Source organism: Drosophila biarmipes, chromosome 2L (assembly GCF_025231255.1).
Source record: "Drosophila biarmipes strain raj3 chromosome 2L, RU_DBia_V1.1, whole genome shotgun sequence".
In the NCBI taxonomy this organism is placed as follows: Eukaryota; Metazoa; Arthropoda; class Insecta; order Diptera; family Drosophilidae; genus Drosophila; species Drosophila biarmipes.
In genome coordinates, this window is record NC_066612.1 from 1,686,526 (window position 1) to 1,705,499 (window position 18,974).

At 45.7% G+C, this 18,974-nt stretch overlaps 2 protein-coding genes across 2 annotated transcripts; both read right to left on the reverse strand.

Moving 5' to 3' along the window:
- Positions 1-2,442: 2,442 nt before the first annotated feature.
- LOC108029304 (fork head domain transcription factor slp2) lies at positions 2,443-4,983 on the reverse strand. The gene has a single exon (XM_017101507.3). It carries the CDS (start codon positions 4,666-4,668, stop codon positions 3,307-3,309), a length of 1,362 nt encoding a protein of 453 aa, XP_016956996.1. The 5' UTR covers positions 4,669-4,983; the 3' UTR covers positions 2,443-3,306.
- A 10,457-nt stretch (positions 4,984-15,440) lies between these two features.
- Positions 15,441-16,928, reverse strand: LOC108028980 (fork head domain transcription factor slp1). The gene has a single exon (XM_017101020.3). The coding sequence runs from the start codon at positions 16,841-16,843 to the stop codon at positions 15,839-15,841; it is 1,005 nt and encodes a 334-aa protein (XP_016956509.1). The 5' UTR covers positions 16,844-16,928; the 3' UTR covers positions 15,441-15,838.
- Positions 16,929-18,974: the final 2,046 nt, after the last annotated feature.

Below are 18,974 nucleotides of genomic sequence, written 5' to 3' on the forward strand. Positions count from 1 at the left end.
CCCCCATCCAGGGCTCGCCTCCTTTGATCCACCATTGTTCTTCTGACGCTTGCCGCTTTAGTTGCGGCTTGTTGTGTATCGATGTTGCATGCTATAATTTTGAAAATAATAAAATGATTTCTTCATGCCAGTCACAGTTGTGCTGCACACACATCATAATCATCGCAGTCGTCCCAAAGAGCCCAGCCCCAGCGCCTTCGTCATTATGCTGATGATCATCGGTCTCGCCTCATCCAATTATTACAGTTTAGCCATGCCACAAGTCAAACAAAAGATCCCAGGGCTGTCAGAGTCCCGTCAGATGTTCTCTGCTTCTTGTTGGTTTTTTAAGGCTACCCAAAATGGGGGTTGAGTGGGTAGCTCTTGGCGGTGGCCCGAGGACTCGAGGTGTTAATGAGTGGGTTGGCAACGGCATTTGGAAGGGGTGTGCCTTAGAGGATCAAAATGCATACATATTAAAAGTGTTCCAAGGACTTACGTTCGAGACAGAATGCCTGATTTAATTTTAAGCAGTATATAAGTAGAAACTGTAGCTCACAGAATCCCTGACTTATCCCAACCAATTTCCGTTGCAACACTCTGTCCATTTTCAACTCGCAGTCGTCTAATGGGCTAATCAAGGGTATTACAAAACCCACACCAAACTGGCGCCACATTCAATCTAAATCAGAGTAAGCGCGATTCTCGCCGCTCTTCCCGACACAAAGTTTCTTGAACTTAGGCCTCACACAGAAAGAAACCCGAGTTAATTGAGTCAACTGCCTGTGACATCATGCGAATGTGAGCGTGGATCGTGGAATAGTCGTGAATATATGGGGATAATTCGCTCGAGATGTTTATACAGACAATAATCCGTCGCGCAAGGCGAATAAATTGAGTGAAATGGGGAAATCTCGCTGGGGCGACGGGGCGGTAATTCTAGGGGCCTCCTGAGAAGAAGAGATTTACGTGGAAAAGAGACAAACAAATAAATTTACTTTGATTGAATAATGGTCGCATAATTGGCAACTTGAATGGAATTGAGTAGCAGGCAAAACGCAATTGAAAACTGTAACAACAAATGCAGTCGCCAGGAGTACCCGAGCGCGGAGCGTATTAACTAAGTGAATTGGATAATCTCATCGCATTCGCATTCGCATTCCCAATCCCATTCCCGTTCCCTCAACCACGTTGTCTAAGATTTTCGCCTCAATTGAAATGTGCAACTGAGAAATGTCAACCGGCAATTGTCGTCTAGATGGATGCGAATATCGCGCATACGCCCCGTGAGGTGCAGTTGCACAACCGCAGTTTGTTAACCTCTGGGCTAAGCGATGAATCACCGCCTTGGTCATGGGAGTGAGCAAGTGAACCGAACTGCAAGATCGAACTGCAGTCAAGGTGCGCCAGACAGCGACTAAGAAAAATGAGTGGATATTAACAGCCAGCCGAAGAACGCGGCTTTAATTCCATCTAATAAATATGGCTAGATGACTCGCTGGGCGCCATAACCTTAAACAATGCACTGATAAAAGTGCCGGCACTTTAGGTGAGAATTTAAGCGGACGTCATTACAGCTTACACTTAATAAAAAACATTCCGGAGATAGTAAGCCAGCGAAAAAGTCAGTAGAAAGACAGAGAGATTAAAAGGAGAATAGAAAGCCAGACAAACTTCCAGAAGTCTTGCAAGGACCTAATAGGACAAGAATTTCCAGAAGTACTATTTAGTACACAAAATCAACATACCACATTCTTGCAAAACATATTGTAGGAGATGAAAGTTATATATGAAACCGAGAACTCTCACCAAGAAGAAATCTATCAGTCAAACATAGAACCTAAAAGATACCAAATATCGAGTGGATTGGCTGTAGACAGTTTTAACCCACAAAAGATACTAGTGGACGTTCGATCTCGACAAGAAGTTTCTGTCGTGCTTTTGAAGGATATCTATCAACTATATAAAGCAAAGAAAAAATGACTGTCAACAGTACGAACTGAATCCGAAGGATAGGTACTGGGCTTATTTCTGGGTCCTATGAAGTCTATATAAAAATGTTAATTGCTCATTTAGTGTAAAAAAGCAAATGGTACTTAACAAGTGCACTAGACTTTTTTTAACTTTTCACTGAAGATCTAAAATGTGTATTCATTTATACAAATCTTAGGAGTGTGACAAGCGCCTAAATTAGATTTGATTTGACAGCTTTCAGGGGCATTTAGCGCTACTTTCACCACAAGCCCGCAACTACACGTGCGCCATGCATCTGAGTAGTGTGCCTGCCGGTTATTAAGGACTTCCTGTTGTCGGATTGTCCGATTGCCGACAAGTTTGTCGCGACAACAGATTCATTTAGCGGGCACTGCAGTTCAATTTAACACCCGTCGCCTCAAACGAATCCCAGGCTCCCCCGCAGATCCCATTAATTTTCGCCTTTCTGTTTTTGCTTTTCAGTTTTTATTTCAATAGAATTTTAATTGGTTTCCGTTCTCGCTCGCTTCGCTCGGTGTCTAAATATACAATAATATATAAATTAAATAGTGCTTAGTTCTTTGCCTGTAGCGCTTAAGTATCGTTAATCAAATTACATACATATACCGTAGATATGTGACAACAAGTTAGCAACTGTGGAACACTCGTTTGGAGAAGCCTTTGCAGAGGTATTACCATCGGGCTTGAAGGGGTTGTGTTGGAGCCACACAAAAGTAACTATATATTTTTACTACATTTTCAAGGTGCCTCAGATCAACTTTTGATGGCTTTTCTGGTTGATGACAGGCATCAATTTGTTAGAACGGAAAAAATAGTTTTATGTTTTTATCTTGAGTTATGCCTTGAATTAAAAAACAAACATTCATAAATAAATTTCTCAAGAATGACATTTTGAAAGTTGTTTGGACTTTAATATTTCACTTCGTGAAAAGATACTTTGATCCCCATATCATTATAAAACCTTGTTAGCAAAGAATGAGAATTTAAGTTCTTGAAACAATATGAAAATTTAAATAAATCAATATACAGTTCTGCTTGCCTTACATATCAATTCTGCTGATAAAATTTAAGTAAAGCAAATGAATTTTAAAGTTATCTTCCGACTCTTCATAGTTTTTTCCACATCCCTGCAAAGGTTTCTCCTAAATTCGGTCAACCGAATGTGGTTTCTTCCTAGCTCCTGCTCTGACTTTCTTATTTCCCCCCCTTTCTCATCTATTTACAAGCGTCTAGCGCCTCAGTCGCGGCTATATCTATGTACAAGGAATACTTATGAGCTACAGGAGCTGCTCCGCTGGCCGAAGAGTCGGAGGAGCCTCCTCCGCGGAGCCTTCAGCTGTTGCGGGAGACAACGGTGACGGGCTTGATGAGGGGCTGTGGCGAGGGGCCCGGGGAGTCCCCGCCCGGCGACAGCGGTGGCGCCTGACCCACCGCCCCCAAGTGGGCGTGGTGTGGGGGCGGTGGTTGCTGAGCCGCCTGCGAGGCCGCCACCACCGAGAGCTGCCTTTGATGAGCCGCCAAGGCGGCGGCCGCGGCGTGTTGGTGCAACAGCTGTTGGTACTGCAATCGCTGGTAGAGCTCGCTGCTCGTGGGTGGTGGTGCAACGAAGGGCGGAGGTCCCGGGGGTCCGGGAGGTCCTTGTGGTCCTGGAGGCAGTCCCGGCAGGCCCGTGGGCATCCCCGGGTGGCCCGGTCCACTCTTCGGCGCAAAGGGATTGTAGCGCTGATACATGCTGGCCAGCAGGCTGGGCGCCGTCGGCGGATAGGTGAGGAACTGGCCAAACTGGGGGTAGGCAGCCAGTCCCGGGAACATGGGCCCAATGAGGGATCTCTTGAAGGCCGCCAGCCTGGAGCGCGAGGCGGCCGTTGTCCTTCTCCTGAGCTTTCCCGTCGATCCGCCAATGAAAACATCCTCCGCCGAGGGATCCAGCATCCAGTAGTTCCCCTTGCCGGGGTCATCGTAGTGCCGGGGCACCTTCACGAAGCACTTGTTCAGGCTCAAGTTGTGCCTGATGGAGTTCTGCCAGCCCTGCTTGTTGTCCCGGTAGTAGGGATGGTTGGTCATGATGTACTCGTAGATGCCGTTCAGGGTGAGACGCTTCTCCTGGCTCTGGCGGATGGCCATCATGATCAGGGCGTTGTAGCTGTAGGGCGGCTTCTCGTTGCCCTTCTTGTCCTTGACCGGCTTGCCGTCCGTGGACTTGTTCTCCGCATCGCCATCCGTGGTCTCGCCATCGCATTCCACATCCTCCTCCGCAAACTCCTCGTCCGCCTCCTCCGGATCGCTTTCGTTGGCGTTCAGGACGGGCGCCGGTGACATGGAGGTCACATCCAGATCCGATTCGGGATCGCTCTCCGCCTCCTGGTCCTCAGACGAGCCCCAGTTCGTGGCATTCAGGTTGTTGTTGTTATGGTTGGGCGGAAACTTGGCCGGGGACTTCTTCTGCACCTCCTCCTCCTCGTCCTCGTCGTGGTGCTCCAGCGTCTCGGGCAGTATGGCATTTATGGAGAAACTGGACTTCAAGTGGGGCGTCCTGGCCATTTTCATCAGGTTGGTGAGGTTCAGGCCGACGGGGTGGGCGCTCTGGAGCGGGTGGTGGTGCGTGGTGGGCGGCAGTGGGTGGTGGTGGTGCTGAAAGTGGTGGCTGTGGGCACTGATCTCGCTGGACGGCAGACCTTCCTCGATCTTCACCATGTTGCTCGGCTCAGCTGGTTCAGCGACTGAACATCGCCTGGGATTTCCGTGTAGTAATGCTGATTCATATATCAATAGTGGGATTTTGTATTTTTTATTCTGTGTTTCTCTTCTTAAAGAGCTCTAAATACGCTTGACTGATTCACTGGCTATTCGAATTGGCTCCCGCTCTACGTTCAGTTTTACCGACGCTCGACGACAACACACAGCCCACAAAATACACGATGCCACGTCCGTTGCTGTGGGGCTTTCGGTGTAGACTAAAAACGAGAATTCCCAATAATTCCCAATCGCAGTCGGTCCGGTTTTCCAGTTTTTTCCGTCGAGCGGGTCTTCAGAGGTGTCGTCGGGGGTGGTTCTCGAGGCGACCAATCAGCGCTGTGGAACGAATGCGAGGCTGTCTCCCTCTCACTCGCCGCCACTGCCGACTCTCTCTCTCTCAGATTTATTTCCCCATTCGTTTGCTAATTGCCGCCGCACGCACACAAATAAACATAAACAAATACATAGGAGACCTATGTGGTGCCCCATACCCCAGAGTAGGTCACCCTTTTCCGGATTGTGGGTTGCGTTTTGATACGCTGGGTCTTTCGCGTACTTATTTTTCCACCTCCCCTCCCTTGCTCTTTTGTATCTTTTCTGGCGGCAGCTGTTGGTGTTAATGTACTTCTTGTTGTTACACACAGTTGCCATTATCAATTGTGTCCCGGACCGTTGTTGTTGTTATCGTTCCAGTTGCCATTTGCCCCCGTTAATTTTTCGGCGAGTTTGCAAGCCGATTTCCGGCGAAGGGGGTTGCGACTCAGTTAGCTATGCACTGAGATTTGGGATTTTTATTCCGCAGAGGACCATTAGGATCATCCGTTAGAATAGCCAACGTTTGTGGGAGGGATTTTTATGATCATGTCAGCTATAGGTCGGTATTACCTTGGCCAGCTGTGGCGAATTCGGCAACCTTTTTATGTCCGGCTATCATATTTGACCATATTTCTTGTCCCCAAGGGGGAAGTAATTGTACAGACTGACTGTTTATGGGAACGAATCCGCTTAAAACTACAAGTATCATGGATAAAGACATTTTATTAAAAAAAAACATGGAAGGAACTTATATTTTAGCCTTAATTTTACAATGACCCATAGTAAATTAGTTAGAAGCAACATTTAGATAAGGTATATAAAAGTATTTCGTTATGTAGTAAAAATGTTTACTTTTTGTTTGATTTAAAGTTAGAATTAAAGAATTAAAGTTAGAATTAAAGTTAAAAATTAAAGATTGAGCTACTACCCTCCAATAAGGTACGTTACTTTACCTTCCTGTTGAGCAAACCGAATGAAATACTTCCCCAAAGACCAACTTTTTAACGGCCGAGCAAATCAAAAACGACCTGACAATTAAGTGTAATTTGCTGCAATCAATTTCCACGAAGGAATTTTCCAGAGCGCCTGCAAAAGTGGGATGGCAGCTGCCGGCTTTCGCATGAGCCACGAAACACATGCCACATGACCACGTCTACAGGGCGACCCCTCCCTAGCCGAGGAGAACCGAACTCAAAATCGAAATCATTGCTGCAATCATAATAATTGTTTTCACAAATTGGGGGCGTGCACTCGTCGGTCGTGCGATTGGACCCCGAAGACACACACGGCCACGGCTGTATCTCTATCTATAAGGTGAGGCAAAAACGTGTTTTACCTGAACGAAACCATAAAAAGCCGAAGCCCACGACGACGCCGCCATGTTTGTATCGCTATCTGGTTTTGGGTGTATCTGTATCTTTGGCTCCCCGTGCGCGAGGGGTCTCCACACGGCCTTGCGGTTGTGTGAGTGTGGCCACAACTTATTGGATGGCCGAGTGGAGACATGCGCTCTCTCCGGTGGAGAATGGGGACTCCCCCGTGAAAAGCCATCCCCCCTTTCGACACAAAATGGCGCCCAACAGTCTTCAATTGACTTTTCGTAGCCCCTTTGTTTTCTCAGTATTTCAATTAAATTATTCAGCATTGTATTTTCTGCGTTGGGTAATTGTTTTGGCTGCTTTGCATACAACAGTGACGGGGTTTCAGAACGGAATGGATGGGAAACTTAATAATAGGGGGTACCGCGGAATGGCAATTACGGGTCTCTTTGAAATTGTATGTTTGTGATAAATACATAATAGAAATTTCGGGAAGAGGGAAGACACTTTCTAATATTTTATTAATTATGTTATTATTGCGACTTAGTATTCATGTACTAAAGAACAACTTAAGAGGGTATTTGTAGTAAATTTCTAAGACAAATGAGGGTGGTTTCATTATTAAATATTTATTCCGAGGGACGTTTACAATATGGTGGGTAATTACTTTGTGACGGTAATAAATTTAATATAAGTCCTAGGACCAGTACAAATTAACAACGATGGGCTTGTTGTTAAAAAGAATAAATACCAATATTGATAAAAAGGTCCAACTTCGCCTATAGAATGTTTAACTTCATTCTAACGATCAGTCATCCCACTCCCGTTGATTAACCAAATAAATACAAATTTGTTTACTCTCCGGCGATTCATCTTGCCGAAATCCCGCTTACAATTTCGGAAGCAAAATAAGCAGCGAAATCCTTTTCGAAAATATTCAAAGTATCAACAATTGAAAACAAACAAACCGGCCAGAGAACCGACTTAGAACTCCCCGACATTCGGGAGTCCGGAAACTACAGAGCGTAATTACCCCGGACAAACAAAAACCCATGAAAAACGAGCCACGGAAAAAACCAAAAAACCAACTCGTCATTGATCAAAACGCAGGACAGGAGACAGATTTCCGCGCTACCGAAAGGGATTTGTGCTTCAGGATTCGGGATCTAGGCACACCCTTTCGGAGTTGGGGGCGAGAGTACTTTGCTAATCAGCCAGATTTATAGCAGGCACTTAGTTTTGTTCCATAGCGAAGTTTTCGATATTTTGGCAGAAATAAATCCGCGACGCCTAACCCTTTAGGGATACTTCGGCGGTGCTCTTAACCCGTTCTCGGCCGTAAAGTTGCCACGCCCCGCGGAGCAACGCCTACGCGCAAGTCCTTCCGGGTATACGTGCCTTATTTTGATAGACTCAATGGCAGTTTAACCGCAGGATTAGCTTGTTTGTCCAACGGATCACCGCGGTCCATGCAAACAAGGCTCTGGGTCGTGGGTCGCCACTCTACCTGCGGAATCGGGACTCTGAACGGGTTAAGGGTCGCCGGGAATCGAGGACCTCGAGGATCGGTGGCTTTCAAGGGATACACAGCCCACTGCTTCCGCTGTTTATATGGTCTGTTTACATGGCCGCGCAGTCAGCAATGGGAATCCTACAATGTCCTACCTACGCCCCGACACCCATTCCAGCTACCGTTTCGAAAGAGTTAAGCAAGGATTAGATCGATCCAGGCTCGGAGCGAGGACTTAGCTTAGCGCGTATTAATCTCATTTCGAGGACCTCAAGCTGCGTCCTCCTCGACGTCCTTGCTCCTCCCTAATCGCCGTCGCTTAGCCACGCAAATATTTTCAATTTGGCCCTTGGCTTGATTAAGGGAAAACGGTTTAACCCGGTTGGCGGGCTACCATCTGATTTCGATTTAAGCATCGTATGCAGTTGACAAAACAGGAAGAACCCCAGATAAATACATAATGTCTTAAGGTATTCTCAAAACAATTGCTGGGGATCGAAAAATTATTATTAAAATACATCATTCGTATACTTTGAGCTTTACAAATTCCTTTGACATTATAATGTTGTCAGATTTTAAACATTTAAATTCTAATCCAGTCCTTCATAATTTTTACCAGTTCCAGTTTGCAGAACAAAGTATATAAAAAGAGGTTTCCTCTCGCTTTTCGCTCTGACCCCTTTTCAAGGGGATTTTCCCGGCGGGAATGGGGCGCTGACAAATTGGCCAAATTTCGTTGAAATCACGTTCACGGGTCTTTGGACAGTCCCGGGACTCGGACACACTTGTTACTTCTGTTGTTGTTGCTGTTATCGTGGGCTTCGTTTTGCAAATAAACAGCCAAATGAGTGTCCTAGAGGTTGCCTTGAGTACGGCGAAGGGTGAAACCGGGGACGGGTGTCCTTTTTGGGGGTTGCTCCATGGTCCACGCTGCGATAGCATATGGTTTGGCCAAAACAGCGGGGTGATGAGCCGGAAACCAGGATTTAGAAAAAGGAAACTTTCAGCTTTGGTGGTTGACAAATGCGCTATAGCAAGGAAATCGTTTTGAGAGGGCATTTGGTGAAGATTATCTCTGGAGATCATCTAGGGACAGAGTGTGACCATATGGTGGAGTGAAAGATGAAATAAGAAGATTGCTGGACCAAGCAGCAAGCACTCTGGAAAAACAAAACTTGAAAACAAGTTTAAGAAGAGATCCCTGCTATTATCAACTGAAATGTAATATATATTTCAATCCGAATCTGCACTACCAAAATTCATGATCAAGAAGTGGGCAAAATCATTCGACAAACCCTCAAAAAAAATGAAGCACCAAAAGCTCACCCCTTACCAGTGGCTAACACTTGATAATTGTTGACAATGTGTTATAAACTGATTTACACGCATTTAACGAAAAAAGGGAAACACTGCCAAAACTCACGCAGAGCCAACACCAACAACAAACAACATTAACAACCCACAAACGCTAACTAAAACGAGGCGACGGCAGCGCGACACTCGTCAGCAACATCGTTAAGGGCAACCGGAACACCAGCAGCACTGCACTGAGAAAAAAGAAGTACATGGACATGAATATATAAAACTGAAACATTCCAAGTGTCCTGCTCACATAGCTTTCCTCTAATTTTACAGGATTCGGTAAATCATAAAACGATCTAATATTAATATATGCTGTGCTTTAAAGGCATAAGGCAGTGTGACCAAACAAACTATTTTTCAAATCATGAGTGTGGTCAACTTAGTTTATTATGCACACTACTTAGATTGATTAAGATGAATAATGAAATGATATCTTCAAAAATAAGTGTACATAGTATTAACAATATTAAAGTGTTATCACCAACCAAAATTAAAGTTTATGTTCTAATATTTATTCATTCAGTTATTTTTTCCGCAAAATAAATCCATGCATTTTATAGAACTCTATTTTTCCTCAGTGCTGCAACACGAAGAGCAACAGCAGCCACCGCTTAGATGTCATCGTTAGCGCTGGTGGAAAGGTCAGTGGTGGGTGAGGGGAGTGGGGAAGGGGGCGGTGTGCGTGGGGTGGGGCACAGTCGCGTGTGCCACGCGAGGGTGGCACACTCACTCACACATACGCTTCACGCTAAGGGGACCCGAACACCGAGCGTAATGTGGCATGGTGTTATGTGGCGTGGTGCGATGTGGTGCCCTGTGATGTGTGTTAATGAACTGCGTAACAATTAACGGCAGCAGCAATAAGCGTCAACAAGCGACCGCAGATCAAACAAATAAGGCTAAATTTTACAAACGAAGATTGGAGTACCCTAAAAATTTATCTTCTAAAACTATTACTGATTGTAAATAAATATGGTTTATTTGGAAGAAATATAATACTATATTTATATTTCATTTCAATAAATGTTTTACCAAGTAAGAAAGTAAAAAGTTTATTAGAAAGAGTTTCATCAGCCACATCTCACATATTTAATTAAGAAACAATACTTTCAGATATTATTATTAAAATGAAAAAAAGAAATGGTTTGAAAAATGTTGAACTTCCGGACCTAAAAAAATATTATAAAGTATTTATCCATTGTATATCAATGTAATCTTACTTTCCCCTTTTCTAAAATTCCTTCTTTGTTGGTCAAAATATTACATTTTCCCCGAATCAATATACCCCCATCCAGGGTACAAAAAGTCAGCGGTCACGCGTAAGACTCGAACATCGTAGTCCAAAAGTTGCGGGTACTTTCGCGGATTTATTGCTACACATGATCGGTCAGAGTGCTTAGAAGTTGTTCGATGGCCTGATTATGCTGGTGCTTCCTCAGCTTCCTCAAATATCATCGGTCAGCTCGGAACAGTTCTTTCGGCCTGGGGACTTCTGGGGAACTAGAGTTCCCCTCCCCGGTCTAAATCAATTTAATTGAGGTCCGAGTGGTGGCCCTTGGCCCGGCTTAATTTGTTGATTGTCTGCCGAGTTGTGTTGTGTTTTTCTGTGGCCCGTTGAAACCATTAGCAGTGTCTATCAGTGTGAAATCTGAGGCAGAAGGGTGGGGTGCCATCGGCCAGACCTTTGGAGAAGTCGGGGTTAGGAAGCAATTAGCTAGGGCTAGAAATCAAATTCAGCGGGAATGACAAGAAGCCGAAGCTGGAAGAAGTCATGAGTGAAATTCTGGTAAAAGAGTTTCAAAACGTCTTTATTTTGAATTAAGTTATTCCAGAGAAACTTCTGAAGAAGTCAATTTCAATTATTTTGAAAAATACCTGAAACTAATCCTGTCAGTTCTAGGAAATAGTTCAGTTGTGTATGTATAATAGGAACATTCATTTAAATAAAATAATGTATATATATATTCTATTTGATAACAATACAAATATTTAATCTTACTAGAACTTCGCCTCAGAACTTTTCCTCTACCCCACAATGGGGTCACTTCCTCTGCGACTTTTTCGTACCCCGAGACATCTGCGTTCGCAATTGAAAGGGCAGTTCCGCTGTTCAAGTGCAAGATTGAAAAGTTCAGATGCCAACTGATCATGCAAGCTGTCTTCTCCTCAGAACCTCGGCGTCAGCGCATCCAGAAAGAAGACCGAGTTAACCCCAACCCGGAATGAACTCACTTCCGCTGGGACCGAGTGGGGGATTTCTTCGGCAAGTAGTGTTAACTGGACGGGTCGAGTGCCCAAGTGCAATTCGTAATTACTCATTCATAATTTCAGCTTAATTGCGAGCGTACTAGGCCCATTCATACGTTTATTTATTTATTGGTTCCCTCCCCGAGGGGGAGAGGGGACTGGCGGCGTAAATTAACTTAATTGAAATTCGGGTCAACAGAGAGGCCAAGAAAATGAAAGAAACTAATTAAGGCGCTCCGCCGAACTGCCCACATATGTGACTACTGATTGTTGCTTTGCGCATTTGTCGCTCAAATATTTTCAAATATTTTCCCCTTCGCTGTGTTTGTATTGCCATTATTTGATTACTGTGTGCGCACTCGCGGCCCATGGGTTAACAATTATTGTATTAATAAATATTTGAATGCGCTGCCCTCATCTGAACCCATCAGGAACGGCCATTCCACATCAGTTTCAATTAAAAACACATTTTGTGGTCACTGTGTGGTCGCCACTTGGTTCTCTATGGGTTGGGTTCGACATTCTAGCCTGGGCTCTCGGTGGCTCGCAGTGCTCCTAGGTGACACACCCAGTACTTGCGGGGCTTCTATGTGCGGCCTCGTGCTTCCATTTCTGCTGATGTGGGCATATACCAGTGGTGGACCCTTGTGGTGGCACATCAGGCCGGATTTAAAACCAATCGATAATGTCAATATTTTAGCTCGGCAACTTGGCTGCTGGTCTAAACTACTTACTGTCAACCAACTGGGCTAACAAGTGTTAAGGTTCTCATCGACAGCTGCGACTGATCCAATTACACAATCAGGGGGGTGCAACATATTTAAGAAACTTAAATTTGGTTAAAAAATCAACACTATACGCTGGGCATTAATCCGCCATCTATGAGGTTGAAACCAACACCTTGATAACCACTTAGACACCTCAAGAAGATCTGCACAAAGGAAAGTTTTCAAACCTTCCAGCCACTGCTATCTCCAATATCTGCTCTATACAACTCCCAAAAATGCATACAATAGAAGGAAGAATAACCTATCCCTGGCAACCTAGAAACCCGAATGAAAAAACCACCGCAGATCTTAAGCCTTTGCAGAAACAAAGCGGCTGAGCAACTAGCCGATTATGTATAAAATATTTATGAAATAGACCCGTCCTAGGACTAAGCCGATGGGTTTGAATCATTAGAGCGGCGAAGGAGCACCCAGGAGCAGTCTAAATGGACAAAATGTGTAACAAACTGCGTGTGCCGTCCCGGGCTCTGAACTCCTATAACCATATACCAAGCACCAGGATCCGGAGTCCCGAGTCCCGAGGATGCATGCTGGGTAATCAGGCCTCGGCATCTGCTGGTTGAGCCCTTCTCTACATAAGTGTATTATGTTCCGAGGACCGAGCACCGAGCACCGAGCTCCGAGCACCGAGCCTGAGGACCCACAAGGTTGCTCTTTCGACACCGTAATCCCTGCACTTAACCCGGGTAATAAGATAAGTAAGGCAGATCCGAGGTTCGCTCTGCTTCTGCTTGTTATCTTTGTAAATTGCATGTCGAGCACTTAAGCCAATAGAAAGGAGACTTGGCCAAGACATTCCCCTGCCCGAGCGCGTGCTACGCACCACTATTCCGAGCCAATTCTATTCTAAAGTGATATATAGTTTAAGGAACCCCGATGGCCGGCCGACCCTCGGACTGATTTAGCGACTTAGAGCTTAGAGCTGCGTAGTCCGGGCTTAGGTAAGTGGATTTCTGAATTCAATCCGAATCCAGGGCACCGGCGATGTGTTAAGTATATAATGCGCTCATCCGATCTATTTCAATAACAAACCAGATCCAGACTAAGCCGGGCAGGGCAGCCCAATAAAACAATGCTTCTGGTAAATTGTTCTATTCGCCTGATCTGCGGATTGAGCACAACAGCTCGGCTCGAAAGATACATGGGCAGGGCATATATGCATATGCGAAATATATGAATCTGAGGCTTAGACGTGGGCCAAACCGATTTAACTCTTGCACTGGCCTAAGCTGAGCATAAGCCCCAAATATGTACATACACGATAGGGAATCGAAGATGGTTTCCCGTTTTAAAATTCGATCTTGAGGAGGTTGCGAAATGAGCAGGGATGTGTGTTGATATTTAATAAACAATGCAGGGGATTAGACCAGAAAATATGTAGGTCCTGCTAGAACAATCTCAGCCAAGATTAAAAAACCTGTAAAGATGCTAAAATAAATCATGTTTTCCTCAGCTTGCCTATAGAACTTACAGCGAGGAGGGGTTAAAATGTAATCCCCTTCCTAACAATACCAAGCTTAAATTCAAATAATATAGGCTGACTACCTTCATCACCCCTATTACCTAACCTGACTCGATTAGGCCTCAGTGTTGCACAACTTCTGGCCCAATCCATCCCCCACCCTGCCCATCCCCTTTCCCAGCTGACACCTTATAAAACCGCCAGCTAATCGTTTCAATAGCATGATTTACCAGCTCACACACAATAATTCACAATTATTGAGTCGAAGAAAAATGGGCACACAAAATATGATAATTGCTACCGATCGCCTCTCGCCGGAGATAAAAGGGGGACGTCTATGGGGAGTGGGGAGATTAATCTAGTAACGATGATATTAATTATCATTTCGTTTACAAATCGCCTTTGACAGAGCGAGGGGAGCGGCGGGAAAAGCGCTGTATTTATGATATCGCCGAGGCTTGTTACTCGAATTTCCCCGTCAATGTCGGTTCGTGGGGAAATGGAGGGGAAAACTTGTTGATGCTGATGATGCTCCCTTTTTCTCACATCTTTTACTCCAACGCGCACTTAAGCCACGCACACAAACACAAGTCAAGTGATCAAAGAATCAGAAGCCGCCGCACCAAGTGAAATTTTCGAAAATGAAGACGTCCACTGAGAACCCGAAAAACACACATTTGAGAAATTTCGAAAACAACGCCCAAGTCGGTGCCCTTTCTACTATTTCTTTCCACAATTTCCCTAACGTTCTCATCTTTCACATTGAGACCCAAGCAAGTCCCGAGTTTACACTGCGAAAAAGGAGGGGTTTGTTCAATTATAATAAATACTTATTCTTTGAGCAGGTTGAAAAGCGAGAAAGTCTTTAGATTTTTGTACGCTCCACTGCTTTTGCAATTTTTAAAATTATTAAAATACTCCCAAAAGAAATTTTTGTATACCTATTAGTAAATTATCAATTTATCTAAAATACTTTCCAAATATACGAGAAATTCCTTAAAATAGATGTTTAAAAAAATCCCGAACTCTTTAGATTCCTGAAGTCTCTATTGTAAGTCCTAGGTTGTTTATTTTATTTTTCGATATATGTGTAAGTATTCACACTTTTCTCCAGGTGTAGCGCACATATTAGTTGAAAAATTGTATAACAAAAGTCAAGAAAAATTGCCTGCCACGGGCGGAGGGACCGGGGAGCAAAGTGTGCTCGCTGGACGGAGCGATCTAGACAAAGGCCTGGCTGGGGTCCAGGGGCAAGGGCTGCGGACTGGCTGTGGGATATCATATCGGAGCGGATCGTACCTGCGGTGCCCAGCACATCCCGCACAGCTGGAGTTGTCACTGGGCATGTAAAGAGCCAAACAAAATCGAGTCAATGGGTGATGGCTCATTTCGGACCTCATCCTCTCGCATTTTCTGCCTTTTCGGGAATCATTTTCATGTTTGCCGCTCCAGCTAGCAAACAACTAATTAAGTCATCAGGATGAAAGCCAGTCGGCAGAGGAAGCTGGGTAAATATTTACGGGATGTGACTGCGAGCTGGACAGCAGCTGAGGGTCAATGCAGAAAGAAGCTGCTGGGTTTTGGAGAAAATAGAGATAGTCACAAGGAAAGTGGAAATCTTTGAGTTCAGGAAGAGGTACAATGACGAATAGTTCACGTTTTCCAAAACCTATTTATATACAACGAATCCTGAAAAGTCCCCAAGAAATAGGAAAGCATCTTTAAAATTTTTGTTTTAAAATATATTTTTTATTGATTTTTTTGCAATTTTTGTTATTATTTCTTAACTAAATATATACAAAGTTGGTAGGCAAACTACAAGGGCCCTCGGCTGGCGAAGAATTGGCCTCGGTCTAGGACCGGCAGTCCTCGGAGCTGGTTCCTTGCTGACCATCGACTTTCCAGGTCGATTCGGAGGACCCGCTGAAGACGCGAAGCGGTCAGTGGGAAGTGACCAAAAGAATTTGCTAAATGGCGGCATTTAGACGTCAAGGGTTTTCTTTGCGGGGGGATGAGTAGGTGAGTCCTACTAGTCCTAGTTCCTCCCCCCAGCGACCCTAGTCCCTGGGTTTTTTCTGTGGATCCAAAGCGCTGGGCTTGGTGTTGCGCCGGCTGCCAGGGACACTTAGCTGGAGGGGAACTTGCCAAAGAACTGCATGCGCTGGAACAGCTCGGCGTTCAGCTGGGGCGGGTAGCCCTGCATCTGGGCGGGATGGGGCGACTGGTGGTGGTGGTGGGGCGCCTGGGGAGCCTGCTGGTACTGCATCTGCTGGTAGGCAGCCTGGTAGGCGGCGGGATTCATGCGCTGGTACAGGGCGGCGGCGGCGGCAGCGGCGAAGGGAACTGCGCCGGGGTATCCATAGCCAGGAGCCGGGGTTCCATAGGGCGCAGCGCCCATCATGGGCGAGAAGATGGCCTGGCGGTAGGCGGCAAGGCGAGTGCGGCTGGCGCCGGGATTCTTCCTCCTCAGCTTGCCGGTGGTCTCGCCAATGAAGACCTCCTCGGCCGAGGGGTCCAGGATCCAGTAGTTGCCCTTGCCGGGGTCGTCGTAGCTGCGGGGAATCTTCGTGAAGCACTTGTTCAGGCTCAGGTTGTGGCGGATGGAGTTCTGCCAGCCGCGCTTGTTGGCCTTGAAGTAGGGGAACCTATTGATCAGGTACTGGTAGATCCCGTTCAGAGTCAGCCGCTGCTCGGGGCTGTCCTGGATGGCCATCATGATGAGGGCGTTGTAGCTGTAGGGCGGCTTCTTGGTGTCGCTGCCGGCGCTGATCTTCTGCTTCTTGCTGGGGTTGCCGTCCTCGCTCTCCTGGTCCTCGTCCAGCTGGTCCTCCAGCTCGTCGTCGAACTCCACGTCGAGCTTGTCGTTGTTCTGGGAGGACAGGCTTTCGGCGGCGCTGCTCATGGGCGTGCTGGTGCGGCTGGGGCTGTCGAAGTCCTCCGAGGCCGAGAGCTCGCCATCGGAGTTCGAGTACGGATGGACGTACTGGTGGTGGTGGTGGTGGTGGTGGTGCTGATGGTGGTGCGCCGGCTCCGTCTTGATGGGCTGGCTGGCGGGCATGCTGGCGGGTTTCTTGGCCAGGATGGCATCGATGGAGAAGTTGCTCTTGAATTCCATTTCACTTTTCACCATGGTTTCGGTCTCGAAGATAGGCGTTTGTATCTTTTCTGAGGCTCACACACGACTGTTGGGATCGCTGGCGATGCTTGCGCTTGGGATGGTAGCTCTGAACTGATTCTCTACAGCCCCGGGTCGGGCTATTTATAGTGCACCCCCGGCCGCTCGAGCGAAGTCTACACGAGAGAGCCCACCGGGCGAAAGAGACGGGTGGCCCGGCCTGCGCCGTGCGAGCGAGCGAGAGGGCTGCAGGTAGCTGGGTAGCTAAACCCCCTTCGAAAGACTCCGCCCTCCATTTTGAGACCATTTTGTTCCACTCGCCTTCCACATGGAATCACGGGCCGAGCGGACTGTGTTTGGGCCTTGTGGATGTTTATTTTCAGTCTTTTGCGCTTCGGCGTCAAAATATCCATTACGCCCAATCCAAACAGGGTCGGCTTGGGGTTGTTCTCGGGGCCTCTCGCTTCCGCTCGCTGTTTTGACTATTAATTGCACTAACAAGCGGCAATAAAAACAAAAACACCATGCCAAGGAGTCGCAGCTTAATCAGCATGTTTATAGGTCCATGATGGTTTTTGATTGCGAGCCCAGATTACTCGAGGAAGTGGGCCATTTCTAATCACTTCAAGGAGTATGGCAATCATTACTGAGTCTGTGTTTCGGAAGAGCCAAGCCTTGCGCTGGTTCTGACCCACTTTGAGCTATAATAATCCTTAGGAATTAACTCCAGGTGCTTAATACTAAATTGGAAAGGTTTCTTTACTTTTAATTTTAGTTTAATAGAAAGGAATTGCTTGAAGAATTTGCTAAGTTAAGGTTTAAACTCTACTCATGAAGACTTTTCTAGTAATGTAAGATAGGAAACAATTTTCAAAACTTACTTTCGTCCTGGAATATTGAGCTATAATAACCTTTGGTAATGAACTACAGGTGCTTAATACTACTAGATTTTTATTTTTAGCTTAAGAACCAATTTTAACTTTATACAACAATCTGAAAACATAGTTTCGTCCTGCAAAATTGGATTGAGCATTTGATCCACTTACTATTTGACTATGGATTCTGCGAATTAGTTTGCTGGCAATCTGCGAGGCAGACTCCTCGAGTTGCTCCTAATCCCGCCCAAACTAGTTCAAGGGTCGCCTCGAGGCCCGGGGATTATCTGAGGCAGATCAGGGATCTGGGCTTACGGCACGATCTTCAACAGCTCAATGGAGCTCAGGACGAAGGATTCCGAGCTCGCACTCAGGTAATCCGAAGGGGTTAAACCTTCGGGCGGCGGGATTTGTCCTAGTTTCGCGACAGATTTGCGAATTAGTTCTGGGCGCGCTTAGCCAGAATCATTGTGGATCTCCGGCAGTCCTTTGGAGATTAATAGATTGGGAAACGCGTTCCCTCAAATATTTGAGCTCAGTATTAGCTGGCAGTGGAGTTTGAAGTTGCTCGCAGCGAAGTTAAGTTGTGTTTACGTGACTTGTTTGGGAGTCAAGGGAACAGCTAGAACATATAGGAGTAAGCAAGGGATTTTATAATATTATTATTCGAAATTTATATTTCCAAATATAAGTAGGTTTTGTACGCATTCAGGTATTAAAATATAAAGTTAAGGACCATTTTCTCAAATATATTTAATACTTAGATTAGATTCATTGAAAATGTAACTTAGGGACACATGCAACTCATATGGGAAAACATCCTGCGGGATCAAAGAAAGTGTCGCCGACTTACTTAGCCATAAGGCTACCGAAATGGACCTAAAGTCGGAGTTTTGATTGCGAGTGGGTTGGCAGTGGACCGAGACTGGACCCCGACTACAAAAACAAGGAAGTACAAGTGGTTTTGTTTTATGTTTTATGGCATGTTTTGCTAGAACAATTGAACAAATATGCTGGCGAAAGTCAAGTAGACACAATGAAGACGTCAGCGCTGTGGGTTATTACAGATGGATGGATGGATGGATGGGTGGATGGAGGTATGGCTATAGGGATGGGGGCGAATACTTGTCGGCGGCACTGCGCGTTTGATATCGTAGACAACTTGACAAAACAATCAAAGCAGCAACAACACATGTTCCAAATGACTGTCTATTAATTTGCCCTTCTCATATTTTATTTTTTGCCCAAAACCAAAAGCAAGTGAACCAAAC

Excerpts from the sequence above, each read along its gene's own strand:
- LOC108029304 (XM_017101507.3), bottom strand. The coding sequence starts at position 4,668 with ATGGTGAAGATCGAGGAAGGTCTGCCGTCCAGCGAGATCAGTGCCCAC.
- LOC108028980 (XM_017101020.3), bottom strand. The coding sequence starts at position 16,843 with ATGGTGAAAAGTGAAATGGAATTCAAGAGCAACTTCTCCATCGATGCC.